Raw genomic sequence first — 20800 nt, 5'->3', positions numbered from 1 at the left:
ATGCAACTGCCAAGATGGATTCATCTCTTAACCAAGGTGAGGGACGGTGGAGCTCGTCCAGACCCTGTTATATCAAAAATTTAGAGGGCCCTTATAGGACATACTACCGATTTTGCTAGTTTGGTTGTTATGTTTTATATAACAGGTGGGCGGATAAAACAGGTGGGCGGGCAATGTGAACTTTGGAGGCTGGTCCTGACATAGGGAACTGCATTGAGCTCCCTTCTTTGATGCATTCGAGATCTCTGAGATGGATCAGACAGCAACAAAAGGAGTCTAAGTTTAATCCCAGGAGCCTCACTCTGGCGATCTACAAGACCTGGCATGGGCCAGTGTATTTTTTAGTTTAGCATTTTTTATATGACTTGGCTTTTAGATGAAAAACTATCACCTTTGTTGTAATATTCTTTTATTTATTTATAATATATCTATACTTGCATGAAAAAAAAAAAATATATATATATATATATATATATATATATATATATATATATATATATATATATAATACCCCTTTAGAGTTGATCTGGACCATAAACGTTATACTCTGTGATATCTTGTCGCATATAAGATAAATAATGAAAAGAACAGCACTTCAACACGAGTAAAATGAGGAGGTCCGTGAATGGAACAGCCGTTGGCTCACCCACACAAATTGTCGTACTGGCCTGTTTACGTACATATAGTTAACCACGTAAACCTGTACTAATCGAATGAGCGATAAGAAATTATGACACGTACGTACACAATACACCACGGAGAAAGTTCATTTGAATCTTGCGCAATTTTATCACAGCTTCTAAAATCCACAATTTGGTGGCAGCAATTGTTTCACGCAAATGGAATGTATTTCAATTTGAATGAATGGAAAATTTTGATGACATTATAAAACAGTAACACTACTTCGGTGATTATTGTAGATTTCTCTAGAGATACACACTTGTGTGTATATGCTAAATTGCCAACGCAAATAATCACTTAGGTGTTTGGATAATATTTATTTATTGTTAATAAATGTTTATTAGTGAAAAATCGTTTTTAAAAAAAACAAATGCGTTTGGTCTCTATTTTTCTAAAAAATAGTTTTTTCCCAAAAAAGGCATTTATTGGTCCAAAAAAACGGGTTTTATAATAATGAGGTAAAACTTGTTTTTTAGACCAAAAAACTATTTGGGGGGGGGGGGGGGTCACTTTGGGCGCTCAAGACAAATTCACTATCTGGATGTATTAGTACTAAATGCCCACAATATGTCAAAATATTTCGAGAAATATCATGTGAAATCTGTTGGTTTGTTAAAAACAGTTTTTAAAAAAAATCACAACCAAACATGTTTATTCAAAGACTGTTTTTAGAATAAATAGTTTTTCAAAAAATATATTTTTTAAGAAAAAATAATTTGTTGGAAAAATGAGATCTAAATACCCAATTAAGTAATACTACACTGACACAAGAAAAATGACACAGTCAAGACACAGTGATGTAGGATGTTGCAACGTCAATGTTACAGTGGTGAAAATAATAGCCGAAAATCTTTTTTCTCTCACTCAAAACACTTATTCTCTTTCCATTATCATCTTTCCATTCTTATTTTGTCATTCTCATCTTTTTTTCATAGCAAACCATCAATTCTATTGATTTTTCATAGTCCAACATTGATGTTGCAGTGATTTTCATGATGCAACATTGACATTGCAGTGGTTTTCATAGTGCAATATTGATGTTGCAGTGATATTTCTCGATGTAACATTGATGTTGTAGTGGTAGTTTTTTATATTGCAACATTGATGTTGCAGTGCCACATCACTGTGTCGGTTAACTGTGTCAAATTCTCTGTGTCAGTATAGAATTATTGTCAATGTTGCAATATAAAAACTATCACTACAATATCAATGTTGCATCGAGAAATATCACTGTAATATCAATGCTGCACCATGAAAACTACTGCAACGTCAATGTTATACCATGAAAATCACTGTAACATCAATATCGCACTATGAAAAATCAATCGAATAGATAGTTTGTTATGAAAAAAAGATGAGAATGACAAAATAAAAATGGAAAGATGATAATGTAAAGAGAATAAGTATATTGAGTGAGAGAACAAAGATTTTTGGCTATTATTTTCACCACTGCAACATTGACGTTGCAACATGCCACGTCACTGTGTCTTGACTGTGTCATTTTTCCTATGTCAGTGTAGTATTACTCCAACATTGATATTACAGTGCCACGTCACTGTGTTAAATTCTCTGTGTCAGTATAGAATTATTGCACCCAATTATGGTTTCTCAAACAATCCTGTCTCGCTTGATCAAATTTATAAGCCTAAGCATATTTTTGTATAAATCCAGATGAGCTCTTAGGCTTCGCTACGTAGGCAATAAATGTAACATCTTCGAAAAGATGGACACACCAGTAATATGTAATATGCTCGTGAGTCTTAATCAATCCCACGTGCTATGAAATTCAAGCATCCATCAGACCATCAACATTACAGAATAGTCAAATTCTATAACATAAGATAGGGAGGCTTCATAATTTTGAGAAAAGGGCAAATGGGAAAAAACGTGGGAATGTCGACCTACTACCAAACTTTTGTGTTTGGAGTGAAGAGGCGCCATTAAAATGCTTGACTTTTATAAGTGTACGTAAAAAGTTGGTTATAATTGAACAGAAGAGTTTTGTCATGCGAAGTATAGTACAAAATATCATGATAAATATCGAAATTTCAATAAAAAATATATAAATATCACAAAAAGTTTAGAAATATATACAACTATAAATATTGGCGATATGTTAACAATATTTTTTATATTTTTTATATTTTAGGATATATTGCAATATTTGGAGATATTTGACAATATTTTGTTTAAATAATAATTTTATTTAATATTTATCATTATATTTCAAATAAATATAAATGATATATCATAATATATCAAAAAATATTCACAATATCCACGATATTTATTGATATTTTAGATATATCTACAATATTTACATATCAAACAATGTAAAATATCTCCAAAGATAGAAATATATCCACAATGCATATCAAAAAATTGAGTATAGATAAACACCCATATTATGATATTTTATACTATGCTGTGGAGTGTACTGCCCCAATAAATAATAAAGAACAGCGTTTCCTCAAAACTTAAAAGGGTTAGCCAATATTACCCCCCGCTAGATGAGCCAATTAGGATTTTCCCCCACTAGATGGGAAATTAAGGTCTCCCTCCTAAATACACACACAAAAAAAGTCAAATTAGGTTGACCGAATTTTTTTTTGTGTGTATTTAGGAAGAGACCTAATTTCCCATCTAGTCGGGGGAATCCTAATTGACTCATCTAGTAGGAGTAACACTAGTTCACCCAACTTAAAGACACCCGTGGCATTCAAGCATTTGGAAGTTTATAAATTGTGCCTCTGTGTGTGGAGTTGATATCAGAGGTTGTGGAGAGTTTAACTATGGATCCAAAGAAATGGGCCTTTTCTGGTATATGGATCTTCATCTTGGTTGGGATGTCTGCAAATCTTCATCCTAGGGACAGAAATGAAAATGAATCTCAATATTCACTCATGAAGTAAGTTTTTATTTCATCTGAATTCTTTAGTACTTTGCATGCATTACCAAATTAATTTTGTTTGAGGTTACCTATTTATTCGTTATAAAATTTGATTTAACATTTTTCGAAAGTGTACCGGCCAGCAGTTAAACACCATATGAAACACTTACAAATGATCTGATGCAAAGCTAACTGGTTAAACACCATGCATGTGTATGTGTTTGCACCCCCAGAGGATGTGATTAATGTCTCCACTGTCTCACAGCCCAAGTAACAGTTGAAAGCAATCTTGAAGACTCTCCTTTCAGTCCTTTGTCAGTGGCAACACAGTGAAGGCATATTTTCCAGGCAATAGCAGCCACCTTAGGATTAATATATTAGCTATTCCAAATCACCTTGTGCCACCAGACTGTCATTTATCCCTCAGCTCCTCATGCGGAGATCTTACTGAGAACTTTCTTTTCGAATCCGGCTTCCACACTCTGTTGTCTTCGATCTCTACCAGCATAGCATCTGGGTAGTTGGGATACCCCTGCTTCTTCTATCACATCTTGTAACAATCAGCCAAGTGCCATTACTGAATACGTACTGATTATGAAACTCAGTTTTGCCCGACATCCTTTTAGCTGCTTTGCCTTCAACTGTAGTCCTTCCAGCTGGATTGAGTGAGTACCAATCCAATTTTCTCTCCACAAGTACAGATCTATGTCTTTGTAAATTGTAATCCCTAGTAATCCATCAGGTTCTCGCTCTTACTTCCTTTAAAGCTTTCTTGAGCCCTGGCCAGATGGAAGACTTAGAATAGTAAGAGATAGGATCACCTTCTCTTGTGAGGTACTTATTCAAGAGTGCAAAGTCATCCTTTATGGTAAGTATATGCCAAGCCAACTTCATTGAGAGCGCCACAGTAAACATTTACTGTATGAAACTTATTCCAAAAATATACTTATTGTTAAGTAAAAAGAAATCAAATTGATATAACAAATATATCATGAACAAACCTTTAATTTCAACAAACAAACAAACTTTTTAGTTCAACGAATTAACTTAATTTACCAATGATTAAATCCCAGCCTAGTGATGATCACTATGTCCTTAAGACAGATTTTTCCCCTCAAAGTGCTTGAAGGTTAATAGAAAATTGTCTCCCAAAATAGAAGGGATTTCCTTCTATAGAAAGCTAGCACTTCAATTCTATAGAATCAGCGAACACAACATATATAGGGATAGTATTTGACTAAGAACAGAAGAAGAAGAGAAATATCAGAACTCTGTGTGATATGGTGTGTCTTTCTCTCCAAATTCATCCACTATTTATAGGTGAGTGGTGCCTCTTCGAAACAATGTAGTGACTCTTGGGAAAAAATAAGCAACTCTTTAAAAAATCACATGTTTCGAAATGACACACCATTTCGGCATAAAACACTGTTTCGAACCAATGCCTATTTTGAAAGGTCACACTTTTTTGGCATGATGCACTGTTTCAAACCAGTGCATATTTCGAAAGGTCACACTTTTTCGGCATAATGCACTGTTTCGAACCAGTGCACCCTTTCGAAAAGGTTTTAATTCTCACTTTATATACTGTTTAAAGAGAAACCCATTTCATCTCAAGTGGGGTAATTTGGGAGACAAATTACTCATTCATATCTCAATAGATTTGTGCAAATCTATTTTTCTAACAATCCCCCACATGAATGAAAATTTGGTTTCTTTCATCATAAACATTGGATTTATGTTCTTTTACAAATAAAAAGATACCGTATCATGTCAAGTAGCATGGGAGGCCTTAAACTTGCCTTAGTGAAAGACGATCGAATTTAATTGGACGATCAGTAGACTTCAATTGATGTCCTCAAACTATCAGCCGTTTGTATAAACCTAGATAATCATCTTCACACAATACCTTCTCGAATACTGTTGGTTCTCACGCTTGTGTTCGTTTCGGCCTTGAACACTTCTTTGTTTCAAAGAGTGATTTTGAGACATTTGTTTTAAAATACTCATAGAAGCGGCCCCACTTCACACTCACATAGGTGATTTCTATAAAGAGTATCTTACAATACTCCACTTTGATAACATAATTTTCGAAGATATAGTAAATCATTAAAAGCTTGACTTATCCTGGGTCTCGCTGCAGATATGCACTATCTTATTTAGGAATGGGTTATAGTATATTATTACTCTCCAGTGCTAACTGAGTCACAAACATAATTCAGTTGGCCCTTTGAACCTAGATCTTGGGATATCCAATCAACTAGGTTGGTTTTTCCATTATGAGGACTCTTGGTTGATTATCTCAAAGGCTTTAAGCCCATTCCCCTTGATAATCTTTCCACTTGCTCTCTTATTAAACCTTTTGTAAGCGGAGCCGCAATGTTATCTTTTGACCTTATATAGTCGATTGAGATAACTCTATTTGAGAGCAATTGTCTAACGGTGTTATGTCTACGACGTATGTGTCGAGACTTCCCATTATATATGATACTCTGTGCTCTACCAATAGCAGATTGGCTGTCACAATGTATACACACTGCTGGCACAGGTTTAGCCCAGTTTGGAATATCCTCTAAGAAATTTCGAAGCCACTCTACTTCTTCTTCAGCCTTATCCAATGCTATGAATTCTGATTCCATAGTGGACCTCGTTATGCACGTTTGTTTTGAGAATTTCCAAGAAACAGCTACACCTCCAAGTGTAAAGACATATCCACTTGTGGACTTTGAGTCTTTAGTGTCAGATATCCAATTAGCATCACAGTACCCTTCTGGAATGGCTAGATATCTTGTATAATGCAGACCAAAATTCTAAGTATACTTTAAGTATCCCAAAACTCTTAGTATGGCAGTCCAATGATCTCTACCAAGATTACTCGTATATTAACTTAGCTTGCTCATAGAGTATGTTATGTCAGGCCTTGTACAGTTCATAACATACATTAAACTACCAAGTATACGAGAGTACTCTAGTTGAGATATGATATCTCTAGTATTTTTGGCTAAATGAAGATTTACGTCAATTGGTGACCTTTTTGGTGTGATGTTATATTTCTTGAACTTTTCAAGAATCGTCTCAATGTAATGAGATTGTGATAGAACAAGTCCATCCTTTGTCCTAGAATCTTAATTTCTAGGATAACATCAGCGACACCTAAATCTTTCATGTCAAACTTACTAGACAGCATTTATTTGGTAGATTTTATGGCATCCATATTATTACCCAAAATTAGCATATCGTCTACATAGAGACAAACAATGACACATCCCTTTTAAGTGCTTTTGACATAGACAAACTTGTCACACTTATTTATTTTGAAACCGTTTGACAACATTGTATTGTCAAATTTCTCATGCCATTGCTTAGGTGCTTGCTTTAATCCATATAAGGATTTAACAAGCTTGCAAACTTTCCTTTCTTGTCCAGGAGCAATAAACCCTTCGGGTTGTTCCATGTATATTTCTTCATCTAACTCACCATTCAAAAATGTCGTATTTACATCCATTTGATATATCTCAAATCCATGTATTGATGCTATTGATATTATCATCCTTATGGAAGTTATTCTTGTAACTGGAAAGTAAGTGTCAAATAATCCAATCATTCCTTTTGTCTAAAGCCTTTTACCAGAAGTCTAGCTTTACACTTGTCGATTGGTCTATCAGTCTTAAATTTCTTTGTGAATATCCACTTATATCCCAAAGTCTTGGAACCTGGTGGTAAATTCACCAATTTCCATGTATGATTTTGCATTATGAATTCAATCTCACTATTCATTGCTTCTTTCCAATAAGTAGCTTCTAGAGATGACATTGCCTCCTTGAACGTTTGAGGATTATCCTTGAAATTTATGCACCTCTCCTAGAGTAAAACACCACATTTGATGTCTTTTGAGTAATGTTTCATCAAATTTTCAATTTTTTTAATTGATTAATTCAAGGAGATACATAATCCCCCACATTTTTCCAATTTCTCATGACAAAGACAATAAATTGGAAAACCATTTAGATATATATATTTTTCAAGTTAGGCGTCTTGTTAAAGAATGTCACATATCATTCATATAGTGTTGAAAACACTTCTAAGACCTCAATTTTGCTTACAAGTATGCTTACAAAATAATATCTTAAACAATTTTCTTTATTGGCACTCTTTGGCGTAATAGTAAAATACATATATCTTACAAATAATAAAATACTTTTAGAACCCTTTTAGCACCCGCCATTCCTAACATCCGGAATGAAACAAGGATTCTCGGAATCTTGGATCATAATCCCCCCCACCAAGTGTGGCATTACCACCACCTTGTTTGCTTTCAAGAAGTCTATTCCAAGAATGACTTGAAAATGGTCTAAGCGAGCTACCATCATGTCCACTTTTCATTGCCAGTTGTTCATATTAATGTCAACTTCCGAAGCGAGTCCTCTCACCTGTTCGGCTTCTTGGTTCAAGCCTCTCATAGAGCCTTTACATTCTACGAGTTTCAATCCAATAACCTCGGATACATACTCAGAGATTTGTTGGGGTTTATACCAATACCAATTGATTCCCCCACTACACAGATAACTTGTATTTGAACACAATTCAACTCCAGACAAATTCTAAATATCAACTACAACCAATACTAACATGCCCAACTCACTAAACAACTATTAACAACAGATAATAATGTAAAGCAGTAAAAGCAAACCACAACACAAAGATATACCGTGGTTCGGCCAATGGTGCCTACTTCCACAAGAGCTAGTCCTTTTATAAAGTGGAAAGAAAGATTACAATCTCTCCTTTCAGTCTCTCACCTTACTAGATCACTCTTATCTCTTTACAGGGTTGTATCTCTATAAAGGTTATCTCTCAATCTTGATAGCTTTCAAGATTGGGTTTTCTTTGACTTTGTGCTGCTTCTCGTGTCTCTTCTGAGTGTTAGGTTTTGCCAAAAACCCCAACCTTTATTGCAAACTCGCAGTCCACAAAAATAGAATTCTCTGAAAAATAGGCCTGTAATGTGTGCCGGGCGCGCCTCGGGCAAGACCAAGTAGAATGCAGGTCGCGCTGAAGGTACTGGAGGTCGACCAAGGCATGAGTGTGGGTTTCGCCTTGGGCAAGCCTATTCTGAGCGCGGGTCGTGCTCTGGCTTATGCACGCAAGCATAATACCTTTTCTCCTCATGTGAGGGATAACGCCAACAATCTCCCCCTCCCGAACAGTGAGGGCGGGATATCTCCATGCAATTTTCGAAATCAACAGGAGGAGTCTGCTACTATTCTGGCGGTAGCATAGCAAACATCAAACTTACCTTTCGCTAAAACTTTGGTCATCATATCCGACACATTCTTGTAGGTATGGATTTTCTCGATACACAAATGTTTGTCTTTGAGTACTTCTCTAATCCAATGATAACGCACGTGTATGTGCTTGGATCTAGAATGAAAACTCGGATTCTTGCTCAAATGGATAATATTTCGACTATCACATGTAACTACAAACCTGTTTTCTACTTTAGCCCTAGTTCGTCGAAGAACCTCTTCATCCATAGCATCTCTTTGCAACACTCAATGGCTGCAATATACTCGGCTTCTGTAGTGGAGAGGGCAACATGCTTTTGCAACTTTGATTGTCAAGAAACTGTTCCCCCTGCAAAAGTAACCAGATAACCGAAGGTGGACTTCATCGAGTCAACATCACCTGCCATGTCTGCATCAGTGTAACCTTCAAGTAAGGACTTACTTCTACCAAAACACAAACACGATTTGGAAGTGCCCTTGAGATATCTCAATATCCACTTAACACCTTCCCAATGATCCTTCCCCGGATTTGACAGAAATCGGCTTACAACACCAATAGTGAAAGCAATATCCAGTCTTGTGCACACCATTACATACATCAAGCTGCCCACTGCGGATGCATAATGAATCTTTTCCATCTGACTCTGCTCATGCTCACCCTTTTGACACATCTCTTTGGTCATGCGGAACTGGCCACCAAGTGGACAATTGACTAGCTTCACTTTATCCATGTTGAATCTCTTCAACACCTTCTCAATGTACCTTTCTTGGGAAAGCCATAACTTCCCACTCTTTCTGTCATAAGTGATCCGCATCCTAAGTATCTGCTTTGCTTGACCCAAATCCTTCATATCAAAGGACTTACTCAAGTCTTTCTTCAGCTTGGATATCTTGTTGATGTTTGGGCCAACTTTCAACATATCATCCACATACAGCAAGAGCACTATGAAATCCCTATCTAGAAATCTCTGAACAAACACACAATGATCGGAAGCAGACTTCTTGTATCCTTGCTTCGCCATAGAGGAATCAAAATTTATGTACCACTATCTCGGTGCTTGCTTCAACCCATACAAGCTTTTAATCAGCTTGCATACTAGATGATCCTTGCCTTTGACCTCAAACCCCTCTGGCTGGTCCATGTAGACATCTTCTTCAAGGTCTCCATGAAGAAAGGCTATCTTAATATCTAGCTGCTCAACCTCTAGGTTCATACTTGTGGTCATATCCAATACCACTCGGATAGAAGTCATCTTCACTACAGGAGAGAAAATCTCATCAAAGTCAATCCCTTTCCTTTGACCGAATCCCTTTACAACAAGGCAAGCTTTGTGCCTTGGGTGAGGATTGTTCTCCTCATGCTTGACTTTGTATATCCACTTATTCTTGAGAATTTTTCATCCTTGCGGTTTCTCAACTAACTCATAAGTGTGATTCTTATGCAAAGAATCCATCTCGTCATGCATGGCCTTCAACCACTTTTCTTTGTCTGTACCTTCAAGTGCCTCTTGATAGTACATAAGTTCTCCACCATCTGATAGTAGAACATACGTATGTGGTGGATACCTAGTTGAAGATAGTCTCTCTCTGTTTGACCTCTTTGCCCCATTTGTTGGTGCCTCAGGAGGATGCACTTCTACTTGCTCTGGTGGTGGTTCATGCACTTCATCTGTATCTTCTATACTAATAGGTTCTATCCCATCATGAGCAATAGGATTCTCATTATGAGCTTCAAACTCATGGTTCTCAGCATTCTCAATGCCTTATGCACGTTCCACATTAGGAACTTCGGTTCGAATCAACAAGATCATTGGTGAAAGCCGTAACTCTCACCCTCCTCAAAAGTCTGCTATGGTTTAGTCTTCCAGGAACACAACATCTCGACTTCGGATTACCTTCTTGTTAATCGGATCATAGAGTTTGTAACCAAACTTTTCATCTCCATAACCCAGAAAAATGCACTACTTGGCTTTGTCATCAAGCTTGCATCTCTCATCCTTCGGAATATGCACAAATGCCCTGCACCTAAATACCCTCAAGTATCCATAATCAACATCTCTGCCTGACCATACTCTCTCTGGATAATCACTATTCAGAGGCTTTGATGATGATAGGTTGCTCACATGCACGGCTGTACGCATTGCTTCTACCCAGTAGGTTCTAGGTAGCTTAGAGTGAGATAGCATGCATCTCATCCTCTCTACAATGGTACGATTCATTCTCTCTGCTATTCCATTCTGTTGTGGTGTCTTGGGAATGGTCTGCTCATGACAAATCCCATGACTCTGGCAATACTCTTCAAATGGCCCAATGTCCTCACCCCCATTACCTGAGCGAATACACTTCAACAACTTCCCAGTCTCTCTTTCCACCATGCTGTGGAATTTCTCAAACATGTCAAGTACTTCATCCTTGGTCTTCAGACTATAAGCCCATATCTTTCTTGACACATCATCAATGAAGGTCACGAAGTATGAAGCTCCCCCATGGGACTTCACTTTTATAGGACCACATAAGTCTGTGTGCACTAGTTCAAGGACATTGTCCTTTCTGTGAGACATGAATCTTTGGAAAGACACCCTGTATTGCTTTCCTACCAAATAGTGAGTACATATATTTAAATGTATACCTTTGATGTCTGGCAAGGCCTTTTGCTTAGCAAGTGTAGGAACCGTTATTTTCAGAACGAATATTTCTACAAACCGCGAGAACCCACGCACAGCGGAATCAATGGGGTTCTCACGATTTTGGATAGAAAACATACCTTTTAGAATCGGCTAAAATATAATCTCTGAGAATCAAAGCTTTATCAAATTCGAAATCAACCCCTTGATCTTCTATTGTATTTCTTTAGAATAGATTGGACGTTGTGTGGACAACGATCTACTAATCCCCTTCTTTCTGACAAAGCTAGATCCAATTTTGGATCTATCTTTCCTTGCCTCTTTTTCTAATACAGTGAATAGTGAATTTCGACCAGAGAGAGAGTATTCTCTTTATTGGCTACAACAGGGACCATGAGGAGAAATTAGGGTTGGGCCTCCTGACGGGCTTGGGCTTCCCATGTTAGCCGTAACAACAAATGACCAAGTCCGTCAACAAATGGCTTATTCCACTAAAGGCCATTGTTGCAGACTACCGCCTCTAATCCCAAATTACGGTCGGGCCGTTTATGGGCTCCATATTATATGCTCGTTGATCTCCCCGTGTTTAAGATATCGAATGTCCGTTGATTAAGTCAAGTTACTGACAACTACATTAATCAACTTTTTATGTCCTTAAGTAGTACCACTCAACCTCATTGTTATGTCGGAATAAATCCACCTGCAGGATTTACATGACAATCTTTTTGAGCTCCTCAAGGGGACATCATCAACCCGACTTCCTGCGGGTCACGGATTCCTTCTATTATCAACAGCACACCTTACATACAATGTCATTATCCAATTCATCGAGTTTGTTGATTCATAAATGAATCTCACTCATTGATGATTTAAAGTAATGCACAATGCATGTAAGTGCCCTTTATTATATTTGGATTAAGAGGACAAGCATCCGTAATAACAGAGGCATTTGTTCTCTTATACAGTCAGTATAAAGAGAAACAATCTCACTTAGTCCTGTTCAATACACATAAAGTGTCTAGTGTAATTCTATAGTCAAGATAGACTAATACCAGATTATACTACAACCGTCCTAATGGTTTGTCCAAATCCATCTAGGTTGTGAACGATTACTTATATTTTATAAGGTACTGATGATATGATCTTCTATGTGTTCACACCATATCATCTACAACATAAAGTATTAAATACATGCATATAACTAATAACATATATAATATGCATAACATCTGCCTATATGATTCTTATTCAGAAAATGAAGAATTATAGTTAATACAAAAGTAATGCTTTTAGTATATAACCCTATCAGCAAGAACTTCCATCCCTTTTATGCCCATATGACACAGTCTCTTGTGCCACAGTTCGGAGAAGTTTCTTCTTCTGCCACATTCACTTCTACTTTACACAAACTAGCTTGTGTTTTGTAAAGAGAGCAAGTTTTCTTCCCTCTGGCTGCTATAATGGAACCTCTACTCAGTTTTCATACCCCGTTACCGAACGAGTTTACAAAGTCATCGTCATCTAACTTCCCAGCCGAAATTAGACTTAGCCAAATGTCAGGGACATGTCTGAGATCCTTGAGTGTCAAGGTGTAACCGACATTGGTTTCTACATGAACATCACCAATGCCTATAATCTTTGAAACGCCACTGTTACCCATCTTCACTTCACCATATTCACCATAGCTGTAGGTAGTGAAGAATTCCCTGTGCGGTGTGACGTGATAGGATGCTCCTGTATCCATCACCCATTCTGTATCCTGACATGAGGTACTAAGACTGCACACACCACAATCTGACACAATTCCCACTAGGTCGTCGACTAGTGCGGTAGTATCTCTGCCTGTGTTTCCGTTCCTCTGCACCATGTCTTCATGTACACAGTTATTCTTCTTATCCCTCTTCAGTGTTCTGCACTTATATCTAAAGTGGCCCTTGGTGGCACAATAGTAACATTGTCTCTCTGCCTTAAAAGTTCTAGCTTCACCTAGATTTACTTCTGTCATCACCTCTAGAACGAGATGGTTTTATGTATCTACCTCTCCCCCGTTTATCTGTAATAAGGATCTCTGAACGAGAGGAGCTACCTTTTGAACTCCTTCTAGTCTCCTCATTCAACAAAGACGCGGTAGCCATCTCCATGGTAACGATTCCATCCTTGGCTGCTCCATGTAGAGAGACTGCTAATGTCTCCCAACTTTCGGGTAAAGAGCCTAATAGAAACAAAGCCTCAACTTCGTCTCCCAAATTAATCTTCATCAAATGCATCTGATTGATGGTATTCTATAATTTGTTAAGATGCTCAGACATTGAAGAACCTTCTTGGTACTTCATGTAGGCAAACTTCTTAACGACCAGCACTTTGTTTCCTCCCAACTTCCTCTCATAAAGGTCTTCGAGTTTCTTTCACAAGCTAAAAGTTGTAGTCTCTTGGGATACATGGTGAAAGACATTGTCCTCAATCCACTTTCGAATGTACCCAATTGTTTTTCTGTCAAGTTTGCTCCACTCAGCCGCAGCAACCGCTTCCGGTTTTTCTCCTCCATTCTCAATGGGTTGTGCCAAGTCATTGCAATAAAGCAAGTCTTCCATCTTGGCTTTCCAAATGGTATAGTTCTTCCTATTTAGACTCGTCATGCGAGTGTTCATGGAATGGTCCATCTCTACAAGTTATTTAAACTTAAATCTCCTCTCAGGAGTTTTGTCAAACACCTTCCCACCAAAATTTGGATAACACCCTAGGCTAATCTAACCAAGGCTCTGATACCACTTGTTGGGGTTTATACCAATACCAATCGATTCCCCCACTACACATATAACTTGTATTTGAACATAATTCAACTCCAGACAAATTCTAAATATCAACTACAACCAATACTAACATGCCCAACTCGCTAAACAACTATTAACAACAGATAATAATGTAAAGCAGTAAAAGCAAACCACAACATAAAGATATACTATGGTTCGGCCAATGGTGTCTACTTCTACAAGAGCTAGTCCTTTTATAAAGTGGGAAGGAAGATTACAATCTCTCCTTTCAGTCTCTCACCTTACTAGATCACTCTTATCTCTTTACAGGGTTGTATCTCTGTAAATGCTATCTCTCAATCTTGATAGCTTTCAAGATTGGGTTTTCTCTGACTTTTGTGCTGCTTCTCGTGTCTCTTCTGAGTGTTAGGTTTTGCCAAAAACCCCAACCCTTATTGCAAACTCGCGGTCCACAAAAATAGAATTCTCCGAAAAATAGGCATGGGCACGGGGCGCACCTCGGGCAAGACCAAGTCGAGCGCGGGTCACACTAAAGGTACCAGAGGTCGACCAAGGTATGAGCGCGGGTCGCGCCTTGGGCAAGCCTATTCTAAGCGCGGGTCGTGCTCTGGCTTATGCACGCAAGCATAACACCTTTTCTCCTCATGTGAGGGATAACGCCAACAAGATTAATGTATGAATTGAACTAGTATCCACCATTACTAGTAGACACCCGTAGTTGTTGAGTTCCACCTCTACGAACATAAGATCGTCATCGGGGACCAAAATGTTCATACCATTCAACAAACTAGTAGATCTAGCAAATGAAATAGGAACATCATGAATAGGAGAACCTGGTGGTGTTGTCATTTCTATTCTGAAATAGAAACACACTTTGTTATTCCTTAAAATGAAAAAAGAAAACAAAAACAAATTATGTTCAGTAAAGAAGATACACTCACAAACTATTATGTGAAGTTGCTTCCGTTTGAGAGAGAAAGAATGGAACACCTCCGGTATAATGAGTACCTGAGTGGGCGTCGAAAGTACCTTTCTGATGTCCTTTAGTGGTTATCAAACCATGAGATGAAACGAATTTACCGTTCTCAGTAAGAGACAAAGACCATTTGAAACAATATTCTTGAAATGTAGCCTCTAATGAATGTTTTGTTTCCTATACGAACCAATTTACTGGTTTCGCCACCAAAATAGTTAGCACTTCATAACTTGAAAACCATTCACGTGTTGTATACTTAATACACTTGAAGAATAGCGGCAGCCCACTCTGTTTCAAATTGATTTCAATGCTTGTTTCAGTCAAACTTCAAGTCCAAGTGGATAAAACCCACACTAAGCAGATGTCAACCCAAGTCTCAGTTGCACATCCAAACCCGCCACTTGTCTCTTGGCTTGGACAAAGAGTTTTAATCGCCCTTCACTAGATGTCTCTTTAATGTTGCCACAAAGACACACATTACATACAGGCCGGCCGGACGGACATATATAACTCACATAAACTTGCATCTGTACATGTTGGCTAAGTGCATGCAAATATAATGTTAGTGAAACGGTGGTTTCACATCTCTTTTTACCAATGAACGATTGCGACTGTTCAAATAACCAACACATGTTTGTTAAAGAAAATAATTTTGTACATCAATCTTAGTTAGGGCATCTCCAATAGAGAGTGTATATATACACCTCCATATAAGTGTCACATAGGTGCCACTAGGATTTTATGACCCCTCTTACACACTAATAATTTTCACACCCAAAATGGTATCCAATACAACAAAACTTAAGAGTTTGTAAAATTAAAAAACTGAGAAAAAACGACGGTCAAAGTCCGTCGTATGTGGTTTAACTAAAAAAGAAATAAAACGGGCACGTCACTTTGAGTAACGTACATAGTTTACTTAAAACTAACCCAACCAATAAATGACGGTCTTTGCCCGTCGCAAACATTACAATTCTCAAAATAAAAATAAAACAGACGTGAGTTTAAGTGTCATCCGAATTTCTTTTTAGTTGGGACGTTACTTCAAGTGACGCCCGAGATGTTTATTAACTAATAGTCGGATGGGGAATTGCCTATCCCCTCTATTAATTAGTTTATCACCTGGGATTTACACCCCATTGGAAACATGTTTTTGACATTTAGAGTGACCTGTATGCACCTGACCCATACGTTCCTTTCTTTTTAAAAAATATTGAACCTTTTGGGTGGATATCTAATACCAAGACATTTGTCATGTACAACTGTCCAAGCAATAAAATTACTTAACAAAGGCATGTCCAGGCGTCTATTCTTCATCTTCTTCTTAAAGGTGCACCTTTATCTATATGTGAACCGTTGCACCTCTTCATATATTTTCTGTTGGTTTATTTAGTTTGTATCAAGTACTTTACCATCAACCTTCGCAAAAGCCAGTCTGCAATAAACATTTCTCCCACGTATCAATCTCTTTTGACAACCGCTTATCAATGAAACGTGAACGAAACCTGCTTTAAGATTGTTAGAGCATTAACAATACACATAACCAAAATTAATTCAAAATTAAAGAAATTTGTCTTAAATTTGTATAAAATTTATTTTATTCTAAAAATATACTTATTGTTAAGTAAACAAGAAATCAAATTAATATAACAAATATATCATGAACAAACTTTTAATTTCAACAAACAAACAAACTTTTTAGTTCAATGAATGAACTTAATTTACCAATGATTAAATCCAAGCCTAGTGATGATCACTATGTCCTTAAGACAGATTTTCTCCCTCAAGGTGCTTGAAGGTTGACGGAAAACTGTCTCCCAAGATAGAACGGATTTCCTTCTATAGAAAGCTAGCACTTTAATTCTATAGAATCAGCGAACACAATGCAGTATTTGACTAAGAACAAAGGGAGAAGAGAAAAATCAGAACTCTGTGTGATCTAGTGTGCCTCTCTCCAAATTCATCAACTATTTATAGGTGAGTGGTGCCTTTTCGAAACAACATAGTGACTCTTGGAAAAAAGTAAACAACTCTTTGAAAAGTCACATATTTCGAAAAGACACATCATTTCGGCATAAAGTACTATTTCGAACCAGTGTCTATTTTGGAAAGGTCACACCTTTTCGGCATGATGCACTGTTTCAAACCAGTGCACATTTCGAAAGGTTACACATTTTCGGCATAATGCAATGTTTCAAACCAGTGCACCTTTTCGAAAAGATTTTTCTCACTTTACGTACTGTTTCAAGATAAACCCATTTCATCTCGAGTGGAGTAACTTGGAAGACAAATTACACATTCATATCTCAATAGATTTGTGCAAATCCATTTTTCTAACATTTATATCTCTCATCCTTCTCAGACACAACCCTCATTCATGTGGTTTACATACACCACTCCATGAAACGGTCACCAACTTCTTGGAGAAAGGATTCCCAGTCCATAAAAAAAATATCCTTTCCGCCTCCCTTATGCCGACCACTTGTATATACCCACATATGTTTGCACCATTCATGTTAGAGAACTATATATGTATGGCACAACCGCACAAGTACACATTACACCTAATGCTTAGCTAATTAGCTAGTTGATCGAAGCAAATTTTATAAATGATTTTATTTTCTTTTTTCTTTTTTTAACTTTATTTCTTACATATAGCTAAAGTATTAATTATTATTACAAAGTGGCATTACTCAAAGCCTTGTAGGCTTATACCATGACAGCCGACAGGAAGAAAAAGAAAAGCAAGATCATCTCGAAAATACTTAAATACATTATGTCCTTAATTAGCTAAAGCGAGGGACTTGGGGAGAACATAAAATCAGATGTTTTAGTTAAGTGTGAAACAAGATGCATAGTTATTATTATTATTATTATTATTATTATTATTATCACTGTTGTTATTTGAATATAAGAAGTCTGCACTCTGCAGATTGATTGGCTGCCTACCTAAGCTAGTGATGTTTTTACTAGCTCATCACTCGTATTATGAAATTCAATTCAGTGGAACATTAAGAAACCAAACTTTTATGTTCCTGGTCCGAAGTTTTGACTTTTGACTACTAATATTTGTGAACCTTCGGGAATATATAATTATTTATATATGTTTTTTTGCACCTACCAAATAATAACTAATTGTAGATATAAATCTAATTAATCGGTAACACTTATTCAACTTTTCATTGTCAATATGTATAGGGAGGTGAGCAGCATGATCATAAACATTGCAACTAGTAGCTGGCCCTCTAGCAGTAATGAGGTAACCACAGAACAGAATAACAAGCCTGGCCATGTTCAGTTGAGTCCAAATCTAAGTACATGCCATGGGTCTCTCACAGATGGGGAGAACATAAAATCAGATGTTTTAGTTAATTAAGTGAAACAAGATGCATGGTTATTATAATTAATATATATATTTTATTATCTATCACTATCTCTCATTGTTGTAGTTATATTTTTATTATTATTAACATTATTACCATTATTAATATTACTATTATTATTATTATTAATTATCATTGTCATTGTTTTCTTTTCTTTTTTATTTATTTGCAATTTTGCGTGTTCTATGATCGAATGTGCCTAAGTGTTGATTATAAGAAGTCTGCATGCATTCTGCACTACGCAGATTGGTTGCCCAGCTAGTGATGTTTTTACTAGCTGATCAATCACTCGTATTATATGAAATTCAGTTTAAATAAAAACCAAACTTCTAGGTTCCTGGACGGCCCCAAGTTTTGACCACAAATATTTGTGAACCATCGTATGTATGTTGTTGACGCCTTCCAAGTTTCAAGTTCCAACTAATAACTAGTTATTCAACTTTTCATTTTCAATGTGTACAGGGAGGTTAACAACATGATCATAAGCATTGTAACTAGTAGCTGGCCTTCTAGCAGTAATGAGGTAACCACAGAACCGAATAACAAGCCTGGCCATGTTCTGTTGAGTCCAAATCTAAGTACATGTCATGGGTCTCTTACCGATGAGGGCAGGCCTATCTACTGTTGCCCACCAAAACGTGAGTCAGATGAGCCATTTATCGATTTCCAGTTCCCAGATAATACATCACTGGTTTGCATTCGTAGGCCAGCTCAAAAAGTGGACAAGGAGTACATTGCCAAGTACAGTAGGGCCTTATCGATTATGAAGTACCTCCCCTACGATGATCCTAAGGGCATGCTTATCCCGGATATGTATTTAAATGGATCATTTTATGATAGCCAACGGGAAAGTGCTCACCTTCCACCTCAAGTGGCTGACATAAATTTTGATTATGTCGAAAGAGGATTGGGTCCGGAGGATCAGATTGAAGCCAATATTGCGTTCATGTATCACCAAATGGTATCAGGAGCAAAGAAGACTGAACTCTTTATGGGTTGTCCATATAAGGCTGGTGAGGAGGGCTTTTGTGATGGGCCAGGAACAATAGAGTTAGCACCCCATAATGCGCTGCATACTTGGGTTGGTAACACTCAAAATCCCAAAAGAGAGAACCTTGGTGCATTCTATTCAGCTGCCAAAGATCCTGTGTTCTACGCTCATCATGCGAATATTGACCGCCTTTGGGATGTTTGGACGGGACTCAGAGGAAACAAGGCTGAGATCAATGACCCAGATTGGCTAGACTCATATTTCTATTTCTATGATGAAAAGTCGCAAAATGTTAGAATCAAAATTAAGGATGTTCTTGACATGACCAAGCTTAGATATACCTACGAGCCCATCGATAACCCCTGGCTCAATGCACGGCCTATGCCTTCAGTTCCACCCAAGATCGCGCGTCATATATTGAAAATGAGAGACAGTCAAAATGAGCTGCAGCTGTCTAAAAAAAATTTATCGCCAAATTTTGGGCCTGAGGGTGTTACCCTTGATACTACTATCAGGGCCAGGTCCCTAGGCCTAAGACACATAGAAGTGATAGAACAAAGAAAGAGAAGGCTGAAGAAGAAGAAATACTGGTTGTTTATGGGATTGAGATAAAGAAGGACATGTATGTTAAGTTCGACGTCTTTGTGAATGCTGTCGATGAGACTACAATTGGCCCTGAGTCTAGGGAGTTTGCTGGGACATTTGTGAACGTGCGTCGTGGGGTGAGAATTGTAATGAACAAAAATGTAGTAACAAAAAGGAAGACTAATCTCAAGTTGGGAATCTCTGAGTTGTTGGAAGACCTTGAGGCAGATGAAGATGAAAGAATATGGGTGACATTGGTGCCAAGAGGTGGGACTTGCATCAACACTACAGTTGATGGCGTCAGGATTGAGTACATGCGATGAAGAGATTTACACAGCAAATGAAGTTTTCTCTTTTATTCTGTCGTGATTAATTTATATACGTGAAAAATTACATTGTAGAAAGAGTAGTATGATTTTTTTACCTATGTGTTTACACAGTAAAACTCTTCCTATTGATTTGAATCTGCATGAAATATGAATATTGACCGAGTTCTCCAACTCAAACATTGTTATATTTTGCTAAATTTTTCAATACACTTTTTGCGCATTCATGCAATGCTTTGTAAAGTCTGCATTATCAAGGACATACTATTGCACAAAAAACAGCTAGCCTAG

At 37.3% G+C, this 20800-nt stretch overlaps 1 protein-coding gene across 1 annotated transcript; it reads left to right on the top strand.

Moving 5' to 3' along the window:
• Positions 1-3456: 3456 nt before the first annotated feature.
• Positions 3457-20683, top strand: LOC147514864 (aureusidin synthase-like). Its single transcript, XM_086585358.1, is given in 3 exon segments — positions 3457-3589; positions 19070-20112; positions 20115-20683. Coding segments are annotated over 3 exon segments (1551 nt in total). The 5' UTR covers positions 3457-3473; the 3' UTR covers positions 20507-20683.
• Positions 20684-20800: the final 117 nt, after the last annotated feature.

Source organism: Coptis chinensis, chromosome 2 (assembly GCF_015680905.1).
Source record: "Coptis chinensis isolate HL-2020 chromosome 2, ASM1568090v1, whole genome shotgun sequence".
NCBI lineage: Eukaryota > Viridiplantae > Streptophyta > Magnoliopsida > Ranunculales > Ranunculaceae > Coptis > Coptis chinensis.
This window is presented reverse-complemented; position numbering and strand designations above follow the sequence as displayed.